The 22397-nt window shown below is 37.1% G+C and overlaps 1 protein-coding gene across 1 annotated transcript; it reads left to right on the forward strand.

Moving 5' to 3' along the window:
- Positions 1-298: 298 nt before the first annotated feature.
- On the forward strand, positions 299-20619 carry LOC140156983 (tryptophan--tRNA ligase, mitochondrial-like). The gene is made up of 6 exons (XM_072180030.1): positions 299-437; positions 11828-12097; positions 12767-12847; positions 14123-14208; positions 15093-15211; positions 16066-20619. Exons 1-6 carry the CDS (start codon positions 339-341, stop codon positions 16515-16517), a joined length of 1107 nt encoding a protein of 368 aa, XP_072036131.1. The 5' UTR covers positions 299-338; the 3' UTR covers positions 16518-20619.
- The last annotated feature ends 1778 nt before the right edge of the window (positions 20620-22397 follow it).

Raw genomic sequence — 22397 nt, forward strand, 5'->3', positions numbered from 1 at the left:
TTATTAAAAAATGTTGAAAAGCGACGCCGCTATTTCAACGCCAAAACTAGCATTAAAACTTGTTCCGTTAGCAGTAATTCGGACAGGGCCTACTTTTCTTGTGAAATCGATTTGTATAATTTCATATCTATTTTAGTCATTAATAGGTTAGCATCTTTCATTTAAATCAGAACATGCCAACCTCACGAAGAACATGGTCCCTAAGGACACCACTTTGTCTCATGTAGCCGTATACGTTTAACCGGAACTCATCACCCATGATTTTAGTGTAATGCGCCCGTAAATACAGAGGTGCTCCTACACAATAGAAGGAATTTTCCCAAAGAAGAACGAGAACAATGGCGCTATCCAGGGGACTGAATTTTTGTCAGCAAGTTTCTCGTTCTTCTAGGGTTTCCAGGAATTTGATCAGCTGGTTTTGTACGGAAAGTAAAAAGGTTTGTATAATAGTGGAAGTTTATAGCATTTCAAACCGATTACAAAGAATTCATTTCATTTATTGGATTTTTTAATACGTCCAGGGGGCAGAAGTAAGCTGATATTGAATTTTAAGCTTAAAAGTTAAGGCTTACATATAACTATAAGGGCCGAAGGGCCTACATGACATGTTTTATAAGTAGAGAATAACAAAGGTATTGTTTTTAGCCCCTGGAGTGCATCTAGCGAAGCCGAGTTGTTTTACGCTTAAAATAATGATGTCGCCCGTGTTTAGCTGATGAGAGGATAGATGCACTACAGCGGCTAAAAACAATACCTTTATTCTCATTCTTAAAATTTGGCTGACTAGCAAATGTGAAAATTAAGGTTTGCCTGGCATACATACTTTTTATGGATGCGTGCTTAAACGCAGGTCCTCCCTCAAAGTGGGGAGGACCTCGCTTTGGTAGCAAGATAACAGATCCATGCAATTCCAAAGCCTAAGGGTGAATAGGGGTGGTGTAATAATTATGTGTACCTTGGGGTGGTGATTTTTTCAAAATGGTCTGCCAAGCGTCCGCCAATTATTGTCAAATACGGTATTAGGCCTACTGTCTGTCCAATTAACTAAAGGGTCAGTCCATGTCAAATCAACCAGGGGTCCCCAGGTGACCCTCTCAGATTTTGATGAAATTCCATCAGAATATTCCTTTGTGGCCACAATGAACCCATATAAAAAATTGGCCTCATAGGCCATGTCGTTTTTGAGAAATAGCTGTTTGAAGTTAGGCCCGGACCCCCCCCTTTTTTTGGCACTCTCGAGTGTCATTGGTAATTTTTACCAACTTTGGTGGCTCATAACTTCTTGTTCTGAACAGATATAAAGCTGCAATCTTGGATTCTAGCTAACCTTATGTCATATTTTCAGAATCTGGCTCTAAATTTCAGTTTAAATAAGTTTAAAGTTATGAGCACCCAAAGTTGGTCATTTATTCAACCGCGAGTGTGCTTTTGTCATTTTGGGGCTCCCCTGGTGCCAAAAAATATGTGATCATATGACTCATTATGTCATAGATACATTGACTATGAGTACATATCTGACTTCTGAGCCCAAAAGCAAGTGTGGGCAAATCAAACCATTAATAGAGGAATGAGCTGCATCCAAAGCTGGGTTCGGGTGAAAATTTGCCGGAGCTTCTTTCTGACCAATGGTTGACCTTGTTGACAGTTGAAACATGAATTAAACTTTGAATTTACAGCCATGAAACATACTTAAATGAGACCTACCAAGAAACAAAAATTCAGCTTTGGTACTCAACTCCATCATAGTTAGATGGCTCTTGAAAATAGGGAGAAAAACCTGTTATTTCTTGTCTAAGGGTGTTGAATTCGGCAGCCATGGTAAAATAATATGCCAAATTTTACTTTAAGGGGGTACTACACCCCTGTCCAATTTTGTGCCTATTTTTGCATTTTTCTCAAAAATTGTAGCACATTGGTAACAAGTAAGATATGTATATTATAGGGGCAAGGACTACAACTACTGTACTGAAAATTCAGCAACTCAAAGCAAGTAGTTATTGATTTATTGATCAAATATTGGTTTTCCCTCATTTTGACTGTAACTCCACAACTGTTGTCTGTGCTGAAATAAAATTTCCAGAGCAGTAGTTGTAGTCATTGCCCCTATAATATACATATCTTACTTGTCCCCAATGCGCTATAATTTTTGAGAAAAATGCAAAAATGAGCACAAAATTGGGCAGGGGTGTATAGTACCCCCTTAAGTATATGTGCATATTTTTGGGTCGTACATTACAGACCACTCTAGATGTGTTTATTAGCCTCTAAAACACACCCAGAACATATTTCATATGACACTTGTGAAAAAACTTTGTCAAATTTTGCTGATTTTGTAGTCATGGTTGCTGAATTCAACACCCTTAGACAAGAAATAGCAGGTTTTCCACCCTATTTTCAAGCTGCCATCTGACTATATGATGGAGTTGAGTACCAAAGCTGAATTTTTGTTTCTGGGTAGGTCTCATTCAGTATGTTTCATGGCAGTAAATTTCAATTCATGTTTCAACTGTCAACAAGGTCAAACATTGGTCAGAAAGAGGGGGGTCTCCAACAAATTTTCACCAAACCCAACTTCGGATGCCGCCCATTCCTCCATTAATGGTTTGATTTGCTCAAACTTGCTTGTGGGCTCAGATATGTACCCATAGACAATGTATCTATGACATTTGAGTCATATGACCACATACATGTATTTGTGGCACCAGGCGACCCCCAAAATGACAAAATCACACTTGCGGTTTAATAAATGACCAACTTTGGGTGCTCATAACTTGAAAAGGAAAGCAGATATCTGAAATTTAGAGCCAGATTCTGAAAATATGACATAAGGTTAGCTAGAATCCAAGATTGCAGCTTTATATCTGTTTAGAACAAGAAGTTATGAGCCACCAAAGTCGGTAAAAATCACCAATGACTCGAGCGCGGGGCAAGAAGGGGGGGTCCGGGCCAAACTTCAAAGGGCCATTTCTCGAAAACGACATGGCCTATGAAGCCAAATTTTTGTATGGGTTCATTGTGGCCACAAAAGATTATTCTGATGGAATTTCATCAAAATCAGAGGGTCACCTGGGAACTTTTCAGAAAACTGGTTGATTTGACATGGACTGACCCTAAAGACACCCGACAGCCATTTTTTATTATTTATTTGAAAAATCGGGACCAGAGAATTATTCCCATGATGAAAAACTTTTTACATGTAAAGGAAAGTCAATTTCAAAGTTAGGGGCGATTAAAATTGAAGTCATGCAGTGGAAAATGATATTGATCAGCAATGTGTAAGCCTACTTAAATTCGCTGATTTCTTTAGTGTGCGCGAAATAGTACAATAGAGGTTACTCTCTCTCTCTGTGTGTCAGGTGGCGCTGTGTAGCGCTGCTGTGGTCTTCACAAGAGTACGCCATCTCACTCGATCTGATGCCAAGTGCGTTGCACCTTGCATTCCCTGGTTAGAAACCAGCTTCACGTCATTAGTCCAAGATGTTGGTGGACGCCCTCTTCCTCGTTGCCCTCCATAGCCCCTTGCAAAATCTGTTTTTCTACACCTCCATGTTTCCTGACAATATGGCCAAAGTACTTCAGCTTTCTCTCCATTATGCCGCTTCTGATGGTTAGACTTGTACCAATCTTGTATGTCGAGGATCCAGGAATTTGTTCTCCTGTCTTTCCATGTCACTCGTAGAGTAACACCACATCTCAAAAGCATCTACTCTTTTCCTATCATTCTTGGTCATAGCCCAAGACTCGCATCCATAAGTGGCAATGGAAAACACAGCTGCACCAAGTAGGCGTACCTTGAGGTCAATGGATAGGCCTCTGCTTTTCCATATGCTTGACATGCCCTGCACAGTTGTCCTTGCAATAGCCAGTCTTCTCTTAATTTCAGTTGTGCTGTCACCACTGTTGTTAATCATTGAACCCAGTTACAAGTGGTTGATGCCAACATTTGATTGAATGGACTGAAGTTTAATTTAGAGGTTACAAGGGTGTGGAATTATTGATTGGCGCAAAAGGATTTGAACCGGTGTCCTTCAGTCAGAGTAATCATGGCGCAGTGCAGTCCATTCAATCAAATGTTGTCATCAACCTCTTTGATCGTAGTGCATTTGTTATCAGTACGACAGCAACTTAGCTCACTTCCGGTAATGTTCATCAGACATAAATATATACATGCTTGTAGTGAGCGCCGCATGGCCGCTCCACTGGCTGGATAATTTCTTGTTATTTATCTTTGTTTGGTAGGATTTTATGTCGTCATTGTGACTGTATGCTGATATCGTGAGTACTGTGAAGAGTTTTGAACGGATTTTGTGCAATATTAAGACTTTAAGCGCTAGTTCAGCTGCTGAAATACATATTCTTGCCGAGTCATTTTACATTTAAGCTTACTGAACACTGAAATGCCTATACTGTACTATTGGATGCATACACATCGCTATACTTGAGTGGTCACCAGTAGTGTGTGTATTGAGCTAATGACCTCCATTATAACACGCATCGCTGAACTGTAGCCATCATGTATACTTATTCAAGGGAGGCCCTTTTGAACATACGCAATACTAGTGTGCATGTAAGATCCCGAAATAATTTTGAGCCAAATGATTGGAAGTTGATGAAAGAGTTGAAGATAGCCAAAACTACACGCCGTGGTTGTCGATCTGGAAAAAGTAAGCAGAGACAAATAAAGACTCGTATTACCGCATGTTTACACCCTACCAATGTTACCAATGTCAGTGGAGTTTGCCATGACAACTTGACTAAATTTCCTAAAGCTGTTTACGAACCTAAAGCTTGCTCACTACCAAATGTTTACATGTGTAATCCTAGGTCATTAAACAACAAGTTTGATGAATTTAGCACCATGGTGAGAGACTTAGGTGTTGATATTGCAGGTGTCTCTGAATCGTGGTTTACGTCAGACAAACCAGTAGAACATTTTCAGATCCAGGATTACAATCTGATAACTAACAATCGTACTTGGAGACGTGGTGGTGGGGTAGCCATTTATGCTCGCGAGAATCTAGGAGTCCAAGAAGTACATGATATTAATGTGCCCGACCACCTTGAAGTGCTGTGGGTAAAAGCCAGACCGGAAAGGCTACCCCGTGAAATACCTGTACTTTTTTATGCAATCATCTACTCCCCGCCAGATAATCCACATGAAAGTGAACTTATTGCGCACTTACTTCATGGTTTTGATTATATTCGCACCCAATATCCTCAAGCTGGTGTAACATTATTTGGTGACATCAACCGGCTTGATATTACTCAGATCTGCTCTGGCAACGGACTCACGCAAGTTGTGAATAAACCAACCAGGAAAGACGCGATTCTTGACAAAATTATCACTACTATGAATCGTTATTACAAGGAACCTGAAATATATTCCCCAGTTGGAACAAGCGACCATTCGTCAGTTCTTTGGTCCCCTCTGAACAGTCTTCCATCCAAAGCCAACACAACGCGTCCGCGAGTTGTAAGACCGATGAAAGATTCAAATATGAGAGAGTTTGGAATTTGGATTGGAGAGCGTAACTGGTCTGAAGTGTATGAAAAAACAAGTGCAGTGGAAAAATGTAATGCCTTTTATACCACCCTTCAGGAAGGCATTGATAGATACTTTCCAATTAAAACCATGAAAGTGCACAGCGCTGATAAACCGTGGATGACTAGTTACATAAAACGCCTCATAGATGAGAGACAACAGGTTTTCCACCTTGAGCATAGGTCGCGAAAATGGAAACGTTTGCGAAATAAAATTAGTCGTGAAATTGCAAAGGCAAAGAAAGAGCACTATAAAACCAGGGTTCAGCGACAAAAAAAAGCAAATCCAGCTGAGTGGTATAAGCAAATCAAGGTCATGGCAAATTTGAGCAACTCTGAGTCAACCATTCAGCCCCCGCCAGGTGTTGATGCTAATGACTTTGAAGCCGTTGCGAACAGCATCAACAACATCTTTGCATCAGTTTCTAATGACCTTGATGTGCTTGATACCGCTAAGCTTCCTGCTTATCGACCAGATCCAAACCCATGCCCTACTGTTCATGACTACGAGGTTTATGAAATGCTGAAGAAAATAAAAATTGGAAAAGCCGGTGGTCCAGACGGTATTTCTGCCAGGCTCATTAGAGAGTTCTCCTATGAACTTAGTAAACCCCTGGCCGAAAACCTCCATCAATCATACTTTGAAGGTTCAGTACCACCCCAGTGGAAGAGGGCTGTTGTAGTCCCGATTCCAAAGTCTAAACCCGCTACTTGGGATAAACTGAGACCAGTCTCTCTAACTGACCACTTTGCCAAAGTTGCAGAGGGTTTTATGGCAAAGTGGTTGTTAGAGGACTTAGAGAAATCTATAGATCCCAATCAATACGGGAACCGCAAAGGTGTTTCCACCACACATTATCTGGTGAAATTAATGGATACTCTGATCATGAATTCTGACAAACCCGGTCACTTGAGCTCGGTTGTTATCACTGATTTCAGCAAAGCTTTCGATTTAGTAAACCACAATGTGCTCATCAATAAATTTATATCCCTTGGTATACGTCCCTCAGTAGTGACATGGATTGCCAGTTTTCTTGATGGTAGAGAACAGAGTGTTAGGTACCGTGGTCAAAATAGTGATTGGGTTAAGTTGAAAGGTGGTGTGCCTCAAGGCACACGCATTGGCCCACTTGGTTTTGTCACCGTAGTTAATGATGCCGCTATGGACAATTCCATTACGACATTGAAATATGTCGATGATTTAACTTTGGTTGAGACGAGAGCACGTAATGATGCATCTAACATGCAGACTCATCTTGACAAATTCCAGGATTGGGCGGTGCAAAACCACATGAAGCTTAACCCTTTAAAGTGTGCTTCTATGAAAGTGTCATTCTTGAGAAACAACCCAGTTGACCAACCACTTATGATTGCTAATGTTCCCCTTCAGTCTGTCTCAGCTGCAAAAATACTTGGTGTCCATGTAAGTTCTGATCTGAAATGGGGTAACCATGTTACTGAAGTGCTAAAAAAGGCATATGGTAGACTGTATATGCTTAAACTTCTCAAACGCTTCAACTTGCCAACAGATGATCTTATTACTATCTTTTCTGGGTTAAATCAGACGCCCATTAGCTGAGTATGCTGCCCTGTGTGGCACCCTGGTCTGACCATCAACGAAAGTGCCGCTTTGGAACGAATCCAGAAGAGAGCATGTAGGATCATTGTTGGCAAGCAGTATACAACTTATGATGAGGCACTTGAGCTTTGTAAGTTGCCATCCATGTATGAGAGACGTGAGCAACAATGTTTGAAGTTTTTCAACTCGCTTTTCAAATCTGAGCGTTTCCATAGTTGGGTACCGCCAAAGAAGAGCACCATTCATGGCAGAGTTTTAAGAAATTCTGACCAATTGTCGGTACCAAGGTGTAGAACATTGCGTTGTCAGAAAAGCCCTCTGGTGTACATGGCCAATATGTGGAATAAAAAGACTCCTAGTTTTTAGCTTTTTAATTTTTTTAAAGGGCTTTTGGCATTTTCACTCCCATCTCCACCAAATTTTATAAACATTATTATGTGCAATATATTTTCTGTTTCTCTCATTCATTTTTTGTCATTTAATATGATCTTAATATGCTAAGTAATTCATTTATGAAAGTATGTGTGTGCGAGAAGGAGTATGTAGTCACTAGTGCATGAGTAGAGAAAGAGTTTGAATAAGTGGTGTGTAAGGTCAGTGGGGGTGTGATCTTGTGGTAGTGATAGTTTATGAGTGGATATGGGATGCAGAGGTGTGTGTGGGGGTGTACATGGGGATGAATGGGTGAAAATGAATGTGTGGATGTTTTACTATGTAATTTGCTTTTTTCTTCATGTTTTTGCTGTATTTATATGTACATTGTATTTTAGCATTTATACTTATGTAATTTAATATTTTATATGTGTATACTTTTGTAAAATTGTTGCATTTCAGTTTTTATACTGCTATGACAATTGTGTAATAAACCTTTAATGAATGAATGAATGAATGAATGTTGAAAATCAGGTGGCAAATACAGTTTTTCAGAAAACATCAAAAAAATGGAATACACGAGTCGTTTCTCCCTTCATTTCCATATTGAGCCCATAGATAAGATATGAAACATGAGTATACGGCAAACAGTAACGTGTAAAAGTCCAATAATTGTGGAGAAAATGAATGTTTATTGTGCGCGAAGTAGCCTAAAAATGAGAAAAAATGCACGTCACGATCACCAAAATGGTTATATCTGCAACTTTGAGCCAACGCCGGTCGTATGCTTTTCTGTAATGATAGATATTAGCTAACTTGAGCTTGTATTAAATTTTCAGCGAAAATGATTGGTGGAATAATCGATTCGTAGGTTGGAAAGTTGCTTTCAAAACGGCTTCCCCTCGCACTCGTGCGTGACCATTAGTGACCAGTGTCAGCAGAAAAATTAACAGCCGGCCTTGTCCATATAATCGATTAATAATTGTCAGGATCGTCCAGTTGACTATAGTGATATTTATTTATTCATACAAAATACTGCCCTGTCTTACAAAATATCGAATTCAATATAAAACGTAATTTAAAGCCATTTGACTGACCTTACAAACAGTTTATAAAATATTATTGTTGAACGAGACACTGAATTAGAAATAACATTGCAAAAGGTACGAGAATAAGTTAGCAGGTTGTGATGGTCTAGTGGGTAAGGCCGTGCCTGAGTGCGAAAGGTTGGAAGTTACAACCCTACCATAGCGTTTTTTTGTGGTTTTTTTTGAAAATATTTATGATATTAGTAAACAACTTTCATGAAGGGTTTCTGATCATTTGAAGCAGAAATAATGAGGTAAAATGAAAGAAAGCATTTTTTTATCTTGACCGCTTGTGGTGTTCTATTGAAGATAATAAAGTTACTCTAGACAATGAAATGCTGATTCCAATTATGTGTATGTCTGGGTAGGGTGTAAGAACGGTGTAAAAATTACAAATAATATTATGCCAAAATATCAGGTTTGAAATTCATAAATTATGGTTGACGCTATCTTATTTTTTAATATGTAGGCCTACGCATAAAGAAAAACATTGCAAACGTGTTGCATAGAAATATTTTCAATTGATCATAATACTGACAGGCCTACACACATACACCATAGGCCTAACAGAACAAGAGAGAAAAAAATGGAAATGCTGTAGGATTCGAACCTTCAACCTTTCGCACTTCAAACCACGGCGTCAACCATCACAACCTGCTGTACCATACTCGTATCTTTTGCAATCTTATTTCTCATTCAGGGACTCGATCAACAATAATATTTTTATAACTGCTTTTAAGTTCAGTCAAATGAGGTAATATTACTTTTTATATTGACTTCAATATTTTGTAAGTCAATGCAGTATTTTGCTTGAATAAATAAATATCACTGGAGTCAACTGGACGATTCTGACGATTATTATTTGATATAATGACAAGGCCGGCCGTTTTTTACGCACGATTGAGACACGGGCCGTTTTGAGAGTAACTTTCCAACCTACATCTCGATTATTCCACCAATCATTTTCGCTGAAAATTTAATACAAGCTCAAGTTAGTTAATATCTATCATTACAGAAAAGCATACGACCGGCGTTTGCTCATAGTTGTACATATAACCGTTTTGGTGATCGTGACATGCAATTTTTCTCATTTTCCCGGCCACTTTGGACATGTTCAAGCTTCTTCAATATTATTCAACTTTTACTCCTTTTTTGTTCTTTGCACAAATTTTTGATATCTTATCCGTGATCATGGTACGCAATTTAAGCAAAAAACGACCCGTGTCTCCCATTTCTGGAGCTACTTCGCTAAAACATGTGTGCCACCCAAATTTTCAACATTTAGTTACGTAACCCGTGTTCACCAACCCGTAAAAAATTTCTATCGAACAAAAGAGGTCACGAAGTTGCCGTCGTACTGTTATGTGTGTGAGACGAACTATGCTATGGTAGTTAATTTGATTAGTGCGTAACTACAGTGTATAGTTAAAATGCATTTATTTCATCATGACACAATGTACACTATTCAAAAGACTAAATAAAAGCGATGCACACAATAAAGAAAGAAAGAGAGATAACAACCTTTATCTACCGGTGTTCCGTATTGATCAAAGATGTTTTTTCTTATTTGACTGCACATCTGTATAGGACTTTTACCTTCAAAAAACCTTAAATTGTCTTATAATTTCAGTGAGAAGAGAAATTTTAAAATATTTGAGTGTGTTTCTATATGCATGTATATAATGCGATCAAGCAAAATTAGTCGGAACTCGGAAATATTGATTTTGAGATATAGCCAAACAAAGGAAATGTTTCCTTTTGTTTTGGAAACTCTTTAATTGCTCCGTTTCTTTGGAACTGGTTGTTCAATTTCAGTGGGGTTTTCTGCAAACTGCAGCTTTGTAAATGTTTTTAACTATCCTATTTAAACTGAAAAATTAATATTTCCGAGTTCTGACTGATTTTGCTTGATCGCATCACATATAGGTTGCAGCATAAGCTTTGGCACATGCGAAACTGGTGGCAAAATTTCATCATTTTTGGTATAATTTATGTATACATGCAAGATTTTGGGGAACCAAAATTTAACACCTTATTTAAATTGTTTTATCTATAATACGGTAATATGCAAGCACAGTGAGCAGCAAATTTTGCATATATTAATGTGTTTCTAATGTAGACACCTTTAAGGCATAATATAGTTAAAAGAAATAGTGCCCAAAACATCTGTGCCAAAAATTGCTTCCCCCCTCCCTTTATGATATTGCATGTAAGCCAATGTATGAGGAAAATATCTTTAAAGAAATTTGTAATAATTGTTTGATTGCCAAAAAAAATTCTGGAAAATTTCTCCTCAAAACAAATGCACATGGCCTGTAGGGAAACAATTTTTTAGCCTTACATGTAGACCAAAAAAAATGTTTGCTTGCCCTCAAATGAATTTTAAAAATTGGGTTGGTCGCTTAGGATTTCTTTTTTTTTTTTCATTTTTTTTTTTTTAATTACCGTAACCACCCGGTATAAGCCCATCTTCGGCTATTATAAGCCCACCCCCTATTTTTCAAAACATTCTGGGAACAAGGGTGCACTCAGGTATAAGCCCAGTACTAAATTTTGGCCAAGTTCTTAAATCAAATCAATGCTTTGCTCTCATATTTAAGAACAATTTTATATAAAAAATATCAGCCCAAATATCAGTTGATAATTAACATTCCACACTTATAATTTTCAGAAATTGACATAGAAGATAGAAATTACTGGTACATTGGGCATACAAATGGGGGTGATTGTTCTTATATTTAAATTCAAGCACTAGCCCTTCCCCGGTTATAAGCCCACCCCCATTTTTGAAGTGAAATCTGCCATCTAGTGGGGTGGGCTTATATATTACCCGAGTGGTTACAGTACTAGCAAACTCTACTGTTTGTATTAATTAAGGCTCAAAATATGAATAATCAGACAATTTTGGTGTCAAAATGAATCGACTAATATTACAAAACAACTAAAATGTTGAACACAAGCTCTAAAATACTTTTTTTACATCTTCAGAATGCAAAAATTTGAAAAGAAAAAAACCCCAAATTTTTCAGGAATTTCCAAAAATAGGGTCGGTATTCTTTTGTACAGTAAATAGGTTTTTTTCTGATTTCCATAATTATGGTCGATCGGTTGAGGACAAGCAAACTTTTTTTTTGGCCTTAGTATTAGGCATGGCATTGCTATAATGTATTAAATCAAATTAGATCATTATTGTTGGTTGATTTGAACGGATTTAGCATCCTTTCCAATTTCTTTGTCATATTTACAGGTTCCACAGGACTCGTCGCCAAAATGCATCTTTTCAGGAATTCAGCCAACTGGTATACCTCACATTGGCAACTACCTAGGTGCCATACAGAGTTGGGTGAAAATGCAAGCTAATGTTAACGACACTATCATCCTGAGTATCGTTGACCTGCATTCAATAACTCTGCCACAAGACCCGCCTGTGTTACTTCAAAGCATCTACGATATGGTTGCAGTGCTCATAGCGTGTGGGATCGATCCACAGAGGACAATCGTATTTCAGCAATCAAGTGTAAGAGGTTCTTTACTTTTTATTTGCTAGTCTCTGTCAGTGGCGGCACTACAGCAGGGTATTTGCCCCCCCCCGCACTTTCAGCCTTACAAACCCAAAATTATGATTGTTGATTTTGCCCCACCTGAAATCCACTTTGCCACCCCAGCCTACCCCCAGGAAAAAATTCCTGGTGCCGCCACTGGTCTCTGTGTTTATGATGCTGATTTCTGTTTTAGCAAAATGTGTTATATACATACATGTGCAAGACAGGTGTCTATTTTGAACCCAACCCAAAAAGGTTATGCTTAAAAGGAGAGCACCGTTAGATTGAAAAGCTGCTTTCAAAGGTTGCAATTCTGAATTCCAACAGAATGAAATTGTAATAATTGGCCTCATGATTTTGCCGCCATCATCATCGCCATCGTCATCATCATCATCATCATCATCATCATCATCATCATCATCATCATCATCATCATCATCATCATCATCATCATCGTCATCATCATCATCTCCATTTCTATCCACCATTCTCACCATTTATTTCTCCATTTCCATCTCCATCTTTGTCTTCATGAGCTGTCTCCATTTCCTTCTCCATTTGCATCTCCATTTTTTCTCCTCATCTCCATTTTCATCAATATTGATATTTTTATTTACGGTATTTATAATTTTTGTATTTTTCAGATTTCTCAGCATGCAGAATTAGCATGGTTACTCGGGTGCAAAACAACCCTGCCCAGGCTTGGTCAATTCGCCCAGTGGAAGGTGAGAACTAATGACTGATTCCAAGTAATAGAAACCCATAAAAATTGGATGAGGGCACAGAGGAAGTCATGGTTACAGAAAAAAAGTTGCTAAGATATCAAATAAAGCAAAATGTTTGTTGCTACAAGTACAAATACGATATATCTTAAAGCCATATTATATTTCTGTAAAAATAGATTAATATTTATTTTCCATAAAATGTTAGCTTTTACTGTCAAATATGTCCCCTTTTAATTTTGAGCCGAACGAGTGAGGTAAAGCAAAGAAAACTGGAATTTACTACTAGCACCAATGCATGTTACTCCCGCGGTTGTAATACGGTACGATCCTCTGATGTGTATGTGTGTATGAGTACATCCCGCACACCGTATATACGTATTGTGTTATGTTTTATGAACATCGCATACGTGTTCGACTAATATTTCCATCGTAATAATAAAACGCCGGTTCCATCGGTTTTTGACAAAACTACAGCACTTTAAGTCTTGATTTTTGCAGAGTATCTTTGTTTACTAAAGTACATTAGGCCTACAATCTTGTTAAAAACAGAATTAAAAATTGTTTTGAGGGCATTCTCCCTAGCAAATGTTATAATATGGCTTTATATGTATGAATTTACCAAAAGTGTAAGGATGGCAGTGGTATGGAGAATGAAAGCTAATAAATGATAGGAATTTTTGTTTTTACTATCCTCTACTGTGTGATAGATAACAGGCAGGTCCAATATTTTGAGTGGATGCCGGGCGCAGCCGCCTACGATGAAAATAATGGACCTGCCTGGCATCCATCATAGGTAGAGGATTGTAAAAACAAAAATTCCTATCGTTTCTTTCTCATTCTTAGTCAGTTAAATATCATTTTAATAACTAAACACTGTTTTATTGAGTAAGAATTTAATTACTGTCATGAAACTTCCCTTTTTCTGAAATGAACGGAACTTGTTTAGCATTTAAGTTGCACGTACTGCGATCTTGTTTGCGTATTATTATAGAACACATTACATACTTGTACTACAACAAGCATCTTCCGTGATGACATGGTTGATAGATGGCATGCTGAAACCAATGAAATTAAGCGCTAACAAGCTAAGCCACCGCCACTGACTAAGAATTACCAATTGATGGCTGCTAGTGAATTTCTATTGATTTTATTTTGTTCGGAGAGAGAGAGAGGTGAATACAAACTAATAGTTTCCTGCTATAAACTGTTGTAGCTTTCCCTATAATTTAAAACTTGCATAATAAATTTGAAAGTTGTTCATTTGCTTGATTTCAGTCCAAAACTAGTGGTGACAAAAGCAAAGCTTGTGTTGGACTTTACACATATCCAGTTCTCCAAGCAGCTGACATCCTTCTATACAAGTAAGCTATACTGGCTATTCCAGTTGCAATCCATTCATCCCCTATGGGAGACATGACCTTAATCTCCACACAGGGAGTGTAGATTTCAAATGGAGTCACCCATTCTGGTATCCCCATTTGAAATTCACACTCCCTGTGTGGATGATTAAGGTCATATCTTCCATGGGGGTGTAATGGAGTTCAAAAGGAAAGCCCATTTCTGTAAAGCCCAAAGAGAACCAACTCCACCAATGGGGGACTCTATTTAAAATTGACACTCCCTGTGTGTGAGATTAAGGTCGTGTCTTTCAAAGGGGGTGTATGGTTTTCAACTGGAATAGCCCATTTCTCTTAATGCCCATCGAGATTAAACCCAAGGAGAACTAACTCCACCATGTTTGCTTGTTGCTCATAGAAGACAAAAATTGGAAAAAAAAGGAAAAATACCTGAGGCCTTAGTCTGTGCTACAGTTTGTATACAGCGCGGTAACAGTGCGAAGTGCTGCGTCTCTGCTGCAGGTATGCGTGCCTTCAAAGTCGGTACAATGTGTGCATCGGCGTCGGTACTTTGTACTTCAGAGTAGACTGACTATATATAGACCGTGTACTTATATTACCCATAGGAACCATACACTGTTTACGCTCGCTATTTGTGGGACATCATGGTTTGTGACTCGCGGTTCGTATCCCTTAAATCGTGAGTAGTCTTTGACAAAGGGGGGCATCCAAAAATATGCCTTTAATTGAGCATTTATGGCCTTAAAAAGAGTAGAAATTCTGCCGATTTCTTATTGCAACTGGGGAAGGGGTGGAGAAGTGGGTGAGAAAAATCTCCCCATCCACCACCCTTGGTGCTGCACTGCTGCTGTTATTCATATAAATTGTTTTGTGTATCCATTTTACAGATCAACTCATGTTCCAGTTGGTGATGACCAAATGCCACATTTGACATTAGCCAAGGATCTTGCCAGAATTTTCAACAATAACTACGGGCAATATTTTCCTTTGCCTCAACCAATAACAGGTTTGTGTATTATTCATTATTCTTTAGGCCAAGAAAAAAGGTTTGTCTGCACTTTCGGACTTTCCGGATTTTTTTTCTTGGGCCACTTGCATCCTTGTACATGCATCTCTCAAACCCACATGCATGTGAAATATGTCCTACCGTGTAGCCCTATTATATGGTAGGCCTTTTTTAAGTTTTTAGTGGCAAAAACAAGACAATTTAGTGGCAAAATCAAGATAAATTATAGGCTAAAAACCACTCATACATACAAAAAACATGGTTTGTTTTTCCTAAAAAAAGCATACCATTTTTGCTAAATGTTTGAGACAAACCCCTCTTTTTTGCCCTTATTTAGATACTTGGTGGAAAGGTGGGTATGGCGATTTGCAACAGATTTGATTCACAGATTTTCAGGTCCTTGCACAGTTTAAATTGAGGTGCAAATGTCAGGAACTTGATTTGGAGAAAATGTGCTCTTTCAAGTTGTTTCCAAATATCTGGAAAAAGTGCCTGGTTTTTAGCAATTTTTTTTTCTAGAATTTGGCAAATTTATCTTGGACAGAAATAATTTAAAACTCCAGAAAATTAGTATAATTTTGGATCTTTTTTTCGTCAAATTTGGTATAATTTGGGGTCATACAAACTTCAGACAAGTGTGTTTTGACATGACTATCCCATATTTAGTATGTTTTGACACAACCAAATCATATTTAGTCACAAATCCAGGTCTCTCTGTGTTTTGACATAACTAAACCATATTTAGTGTGTTTTGACACAACTAAACCACATTTACATGTAGTCACAAATAGAGGGCCCTCTGTTTATTTTGTAACCGATGGTAATATAATGTATTTTTCAAAATCTTGTTTCAGGAACTTACGACAGGATCAAAAGTTTGCGTGACCCATCAGTTAAGATGAGCAAATCTGATAGCGATGCACTCAGTCGCATCCAGCTCACAGACTCTGAAGATGACATCCAGAAAAAATGCAAGAAAGCGGTAACCGACTTCATCTCGGAAGTGACCTTTGACCCAGAAAAAAGACCTGGGGTGTCTAATCTGATATCGATACATTCCGCATTCTCAGGGTTAAGCGTCGAGGAGATATGCAAACAAGCAAAAGGACAAGAAACGGCGGAATATAAAATGGTTGTCGCCGAGGCGGTCAATAAAATTATAGCACCAATAAGAGAACATGTTTTTGAAGTGCGAAGGAACAAAGTTTTTATCCAGCATGTGTTGAGTATAGGGGAAGAAAAAGCTAGAGCGATGGCTGCCGAGAATTTTACTGAAGTGAAGAAACTTGTTGGATTATGTGAATAATATTGTGTAAATCTACAATTTGGAGTTGTCTTAGGCATAACAAATGTTTCATTGTGCAGAGAAAGGGTCGTTATAATTTTAACGGCCCATTATTCAACACGGAAATTTTAAAAATGTATTTGTGTCAGCTAACGGGATCTGCCTGTTTAAAACATGTAGGAAAGAAATATCATTAATATTCATTTAAAGATTTTCACAAAAAATGTATTTTTTAAATGTTGAAAAAAAACCTGCAAGTCAGTGTTTCTAGGATTGGTCAGGTTATACCAATCAAACTAATTTTTTATGCCTTATTATGCTGTTACTGAAATCAGTGTACATGTATTCCTTTTTCATGCAGTATGACCAAGAGTGACTTGTTCCTACAAAATTATGTGACATGATCAAGGGGAATGATCGAGTCACATGTCGGCCCTGGTCGAAAATGAGTTTTACATATGTTTCTTAAGAGGACATTAAGAGCTTTCAGAAACTGAAAACCCCATGTTGATATGACTTTTCTTTGTGAAGTTACATCAATTTATCAATCGCTGAAAACAATATAAAACAAAGGAATTTTAACACTTTCTTTGCCAATATCTCAAAATCAATATTAGCGACATCCGACTCATTTCCCTTGATCGTGTCACATATGGACAATGGCAAAATTGTGCTTTTCATACACAACAAGATTTCTATTGCAGCTACCTGCAGAGGTATCCATTGCCAAGGTACCTGACAGGGCTGCTACTGCACAAGCACGAAAAAGTACTCTGCTGGTGGGTCCTGTGCAGTTCAACTTCGAATAGTTTAAATAATTTTTTACACACATAGTCTGACTTTTTGACCCCCCTCGCTTATACATAGAGGACTTCATCAAACTTTTGGTTTGTTCCCAGTAAGGAAACAAGCATTTATTGAGTAAGTCCTCTATGTTAAAAACTATCCGTACTTTTATGGCTATGCAAACAATGTTCAAAATCACTAAAACTTCAATTTAAAAAAAAAAAAAAAAATTTTTATGGTATCTTGCTTTGCTTTATAAATTCAACTATTGACTACCAGTTTTCTAGCCATGCTGGTCGGGGATATCCGGCACAGAGTCTTCCCGACCTGCACTAAGCTTAAATATATTGGTCACCAACCGGCACAAAAATATTTGAAATCACAGAAAATGCACAAGTTACAACCAAGATGTTGTGTTTTTTTACCCGAGAAAACAGTAAGAGATGAATTTGTCCGTGTAGGGAGATTAAGAGATGAATTCATCCGTGGTGTAGCTGTAAGGAGGGAGAGCAGCTACACCACGGATGAATTCATCTCTTAAAGGAAGTCTCCGGCAATCACAACATTATTCCTTATTCAAGCACGAATCACATGGTTTTATTTAAAACAAACTCATAGTGACCATGAAAACAAATAAAAACATCCGTTTCTCAACACGCGATATTCAAAATTCCCGGGCGCCGAGTGCAATGACGTCCCAATAATACAATGAAGGCTGACGACAATTGAACACAAATAACCATTATGTCATTGCACTTAGACAATTTCGGCCCGGGAATTTTGAATATCTCGTGTTGAGAGCCGACTGTTTTTATTCGTTTTTATGGTCAATATGAGTTTGTTTTAAATAAAACAATGTGATTCGTGCTTGATAATTATTTTTCTAATATATAAGGCATACTGTTATGATTGCCGGAGTCCCCCCTTTAATCTCCCCCTTCATCTCTTAATCTCCCTCCTTGCACACACTCAGCTATAGTCAAATACAGCAAACCTTTGACGAGCACGACTACCGTGATGTTGCAAATTCGGCGCTAACAACGCGTACGGCGCACAGATCATTCATAAATTTCCACTCGGCAACAACAGATCGCCTCAGCAGCCAATCAGAGACAAGTGCGTCCAACGCAGTAAATACGCGATGTATACTTACAATACACGCTCGTCAAAGGTTTACTGCATTTGATTATACTAAAATTAGTCAGCACAAAAATTGTACTGGCTATATATAACTCTGTTGACTACCCTACAATGTATGTGCACAAGATTGAGTTTTTATCTTTATTCTGTTCAATCAATAATCAATGCATATAAGGAGCTAAAATGGCTCAATTTTTTTATATATTTTTGCCAATACTTTGCATGCAACAGTAAAGGTTCTCAGTACAGTATTTCATGTACATGTAGTAGAGCATTTTTTATTATTATACAATATACATATAATTATGCTGAAACCATTATGCTTAGCAATTAAGTAAGACAATGTGTTCTAGATGTCTTCTGGAATCTTGTGGCATTTACACTTGATGTAAGTAATTAATTATAGCTAATTAATGAATTGCATATTAATTAATTGCATATAATTAATGTATGTATTGATTAGCAAGAAAAAAAATGGTTATAAACTATGCAAAAATGAATGTTGTGTAAAACTTTAAACAGTAAACTGCACAGAGTTATTCCAGTTGAAAGCCATACACCCCCTATGGAAGACATGAGCTAATCTTCCACACTGGTAGGATTCACTCATTCAGGTAACCCCATTTGAAATTCACACTTCCTGTGTGTAAGATTAAGGTCCTGTCTTCCTTAAAATGTGAATATCATTTCAACCCATTTCACTCTACGGCTACAACTAAGAAAAACTGATTATGATCAGCCAGACATGTCAGTGTCAGAAATTTTGAGAGTACAGCTCAACTGATCATACTTTTCCTACATTCGACCTTGCATGATTTTTTGAGTTGACACATTCATGAAAATAACTATAGATACTTGACAGACCATTAGTAGCCCAGTTCTGAACCTTTTCATTGATCATTCATAACAATAGGTATCTGATGGATCAGTGAAGATAAGAAGGGATTATAATATATCCGTAACCTTGATATTATAGTACATCTCGAGGAAAAGTGCAATGGACATGTTTTCATTTTATGTTTCAAATATCCCGCGCATGAAAATTGAGTATTTAACCCAAAATGGAAAATTTATTGGAAATCTGTTTAACAGATTTTTTTGACATCTTTTTCTGCACTGTATTATACCTAAATTAAGAAATTTGATAAATATTGAAAGAAAATATAGGTCATCCAAAAAATTTGGATTTTTACACATTTTGGGGCAAAAAAGGAAAAATAAGCAAAAATATCAAAATCTGTTTTAACAGCTTCATTCATCAAGTCATAACAAACGGCCTACATGCTTAATTTCTAATAAAATATTGAAATTGTGAAAAATATAGGTATTTATTGATTTTCATGTTTTTTTCTTGCAAATATGCTAATAATATGCAAATTATGAAATTGCAAAATAAAGTTTCTACATAGCATACATCTTTCAAGTGTGATGTTCAAAATGACAGACATCAAAAAGAGATTCGATGAAATGTAAAGGTGTAGTAACAATTTTGGCATGGACTGTCTGGTTAGGAAAAGTACGGTAAGTTGAGCTGTATCAGTTTTATTTATATCCATCTCAATTGTCAGATAATTGACTTTTTTAATGAAAATAATGAAAGTTTTGGCCAGAGTGAAAAGGTGATATGGGCGGGTACGGAAAACTAAGAATCAACTTTCATGAGCCTTATACTAAACTGTTATTTATCTCTCTGCCAAATTCATAACAATATTGTTGTTGCGCAGGAAAGACCTCCTATGTGTCATTGGCCCCTGAACATGTTTAAAGCAAAACCTCCTATGTAACTTGTTGGCAGTTTTGTTTTAAACATGTTTAGGGGCCACAAGCACATAGGAGGTTTTTCCTACCCAACAATGATATTAAACCTTTTTACACAGATTGGCAATTGTCTACTGATCAACAGGGTCAGAATTTCATTTCACAGTGCGAGAATCAATCTTGATTCTTGCAGGATAAATTTGCGGGAATCATTTGATTCTCGCAAATCAACTTCTGTGTAAACTACAAACGTTTGCGGGAATCAAATTTGATTCACACAAATCTGTTTACGAGAATCTTTGCGAGAATCGATTCTCTGACCCTGGATCAAGTCCTTCTTTTAAATAATTTTTTCTATATGTAATCATAATTTCAATCAGACTGAGAATTGTGTTTCAGAAAACAAGTGTCATACAAATAAAGTATTTTATTTTATGGATTTGTGTGTTTACTTAAACTTGTTTCATTGAGAGTTGTTGTTTTAATCAAGAAAAACTTTGTCAATCATTACATTTTAGCTTTCATACATTCCACTTTCATTTGGAGTAACCCGTTTTTGAGGGCTAATTAATTCAACATTCAGCAGTAATTCTGCATGGTAGCCATGGTAACCAACCGGAATAGAAACAATGTGTTTCCTCTCTTTTTAGATGTCATAATTATTGACCTCTCATTGTTGGTATACAAAATAATAGAGAAAAAGACCTGACTGACTGACCCTATCCAAAATGCCCGGCCAAAATGTTAAGGGCAACAAGGACCTGATCGACCCATACTTTGCATTTTAGAATTTAAAAAAAAATTGGTTTGTTGAAGTTATGTTAAATGTTTGTAAAAAAAACGTTTTTTGACCAAAATTAATTACTGAAATTTGCTGGAAAAAATTCAGAACATTTTCAAAATATGTTTCCAAAAAACATCAAATTTTTGCCAGGTTTTTTCAGGCTTTCGATGATCATTTTAGGCTCCAGATTTCTTTTAAAATCCAGACTGACCTACTTGAAAAGTTTGTCCACCCATAAAACGGTGGGTTTTTTCTGTCGCCTTCTAAATAAATATTTATGAAGTACAACCTCAAAAACTTATAAAAGAGACTTTCTGAGATCCATCGAGGACAATTAAAGCTGTAAGTCGCTCAAAATAGTTGATAAAATCAGAAAAATACCCTTGAACTATTTATTTTATTTTCATTTACAGAAAGTATTGTATGTTTTTGAGATAGCTTCCCCTTTTGGATTTGCATGGAATTCCTGATACCTGGACATAGCAAATTTGTGATTTCTCTCTTGAGGGTATAGTATTCATTGCAAGGCCAAAAAAAAGATGTTTGCTTGCCCTCAACCAACCGACCCTAATTTGGGAAATCAGAAAAAAGGTGTTTTTTTTCTATTTACTGTACAAAAGAATACCGACCCTATATTTGGAAATTCCTGAAAAAGTTTTTTTTTTCTTTTCAAATATTTGCATTCTGAAGATGTAAAAAAAAAGTATTTTAGAGCTTGTGTTCAACATTTTAGTTGTTTTGTAATGTTAGTTGATTCATTTTGACACCAAAATTGTCTGATTTGTCATATTTTGAGCCTTAATTAATACAAACAATTAAAAAAAAAAGAAATCCTGACCGACCGACCCAATTGTTAAACATCTTTTTTTGGCCTAAGGGATAGTTACAATATACATTAACAAGTGCAAGAAAATTAAATGTGCGGGGACTATATTAATTGCAGATTTCCTTTCACAAATTAACCGTACTGCTAACCGCCCAGCGCATATTATTTTCCACAATGTCCTATGCACATGCTTGATGTCGCGTGCTCATACATGGTGGTGGTGGTTAATGCATAAAAGGAACCTTGCAACAGATTATTATAGTGTGGTTTGGGATGGAAATACATTTTTAAAAATGTGTCAAATAATAAAAAAAAAATTTTTTTATTCTTTCCATGTAAACATTTAAAATTCCCACCACGAAGACCACAATCCCTGAAAGTGATGTCAAGGGGGTGAAGCATATGTGACATGTCATGTCAAAAGGAGACACTTTTGGGCAGGATCGTAAATGGAGAAATAGCCAAAAATCTGCCCGGGTGATTTTTTTCACAATTTGGGTTTGATGCGAATTTGTGATGTTATTAATGTTAAAAATATTGTCTGATAGTTTCAGACCGGAATATAACTGACATCTTGTATTTCGTGAGACATTTTTCCAGGTAATTC

The sequence above is a fragment of the Amphiura filiformis genome, chromosome 7 (assembly GCF_039555335.1).
Source record: "Amphiura filiformis chromosome 7, Afil_fr2py, whole genome shotgun sequence".
NCBI lineage: Eukaryota > Metazoa > Echinodermata > Ophiuroidea > Amphilepidida > Amphiuridae > Amphiura > Amphiura filiformis.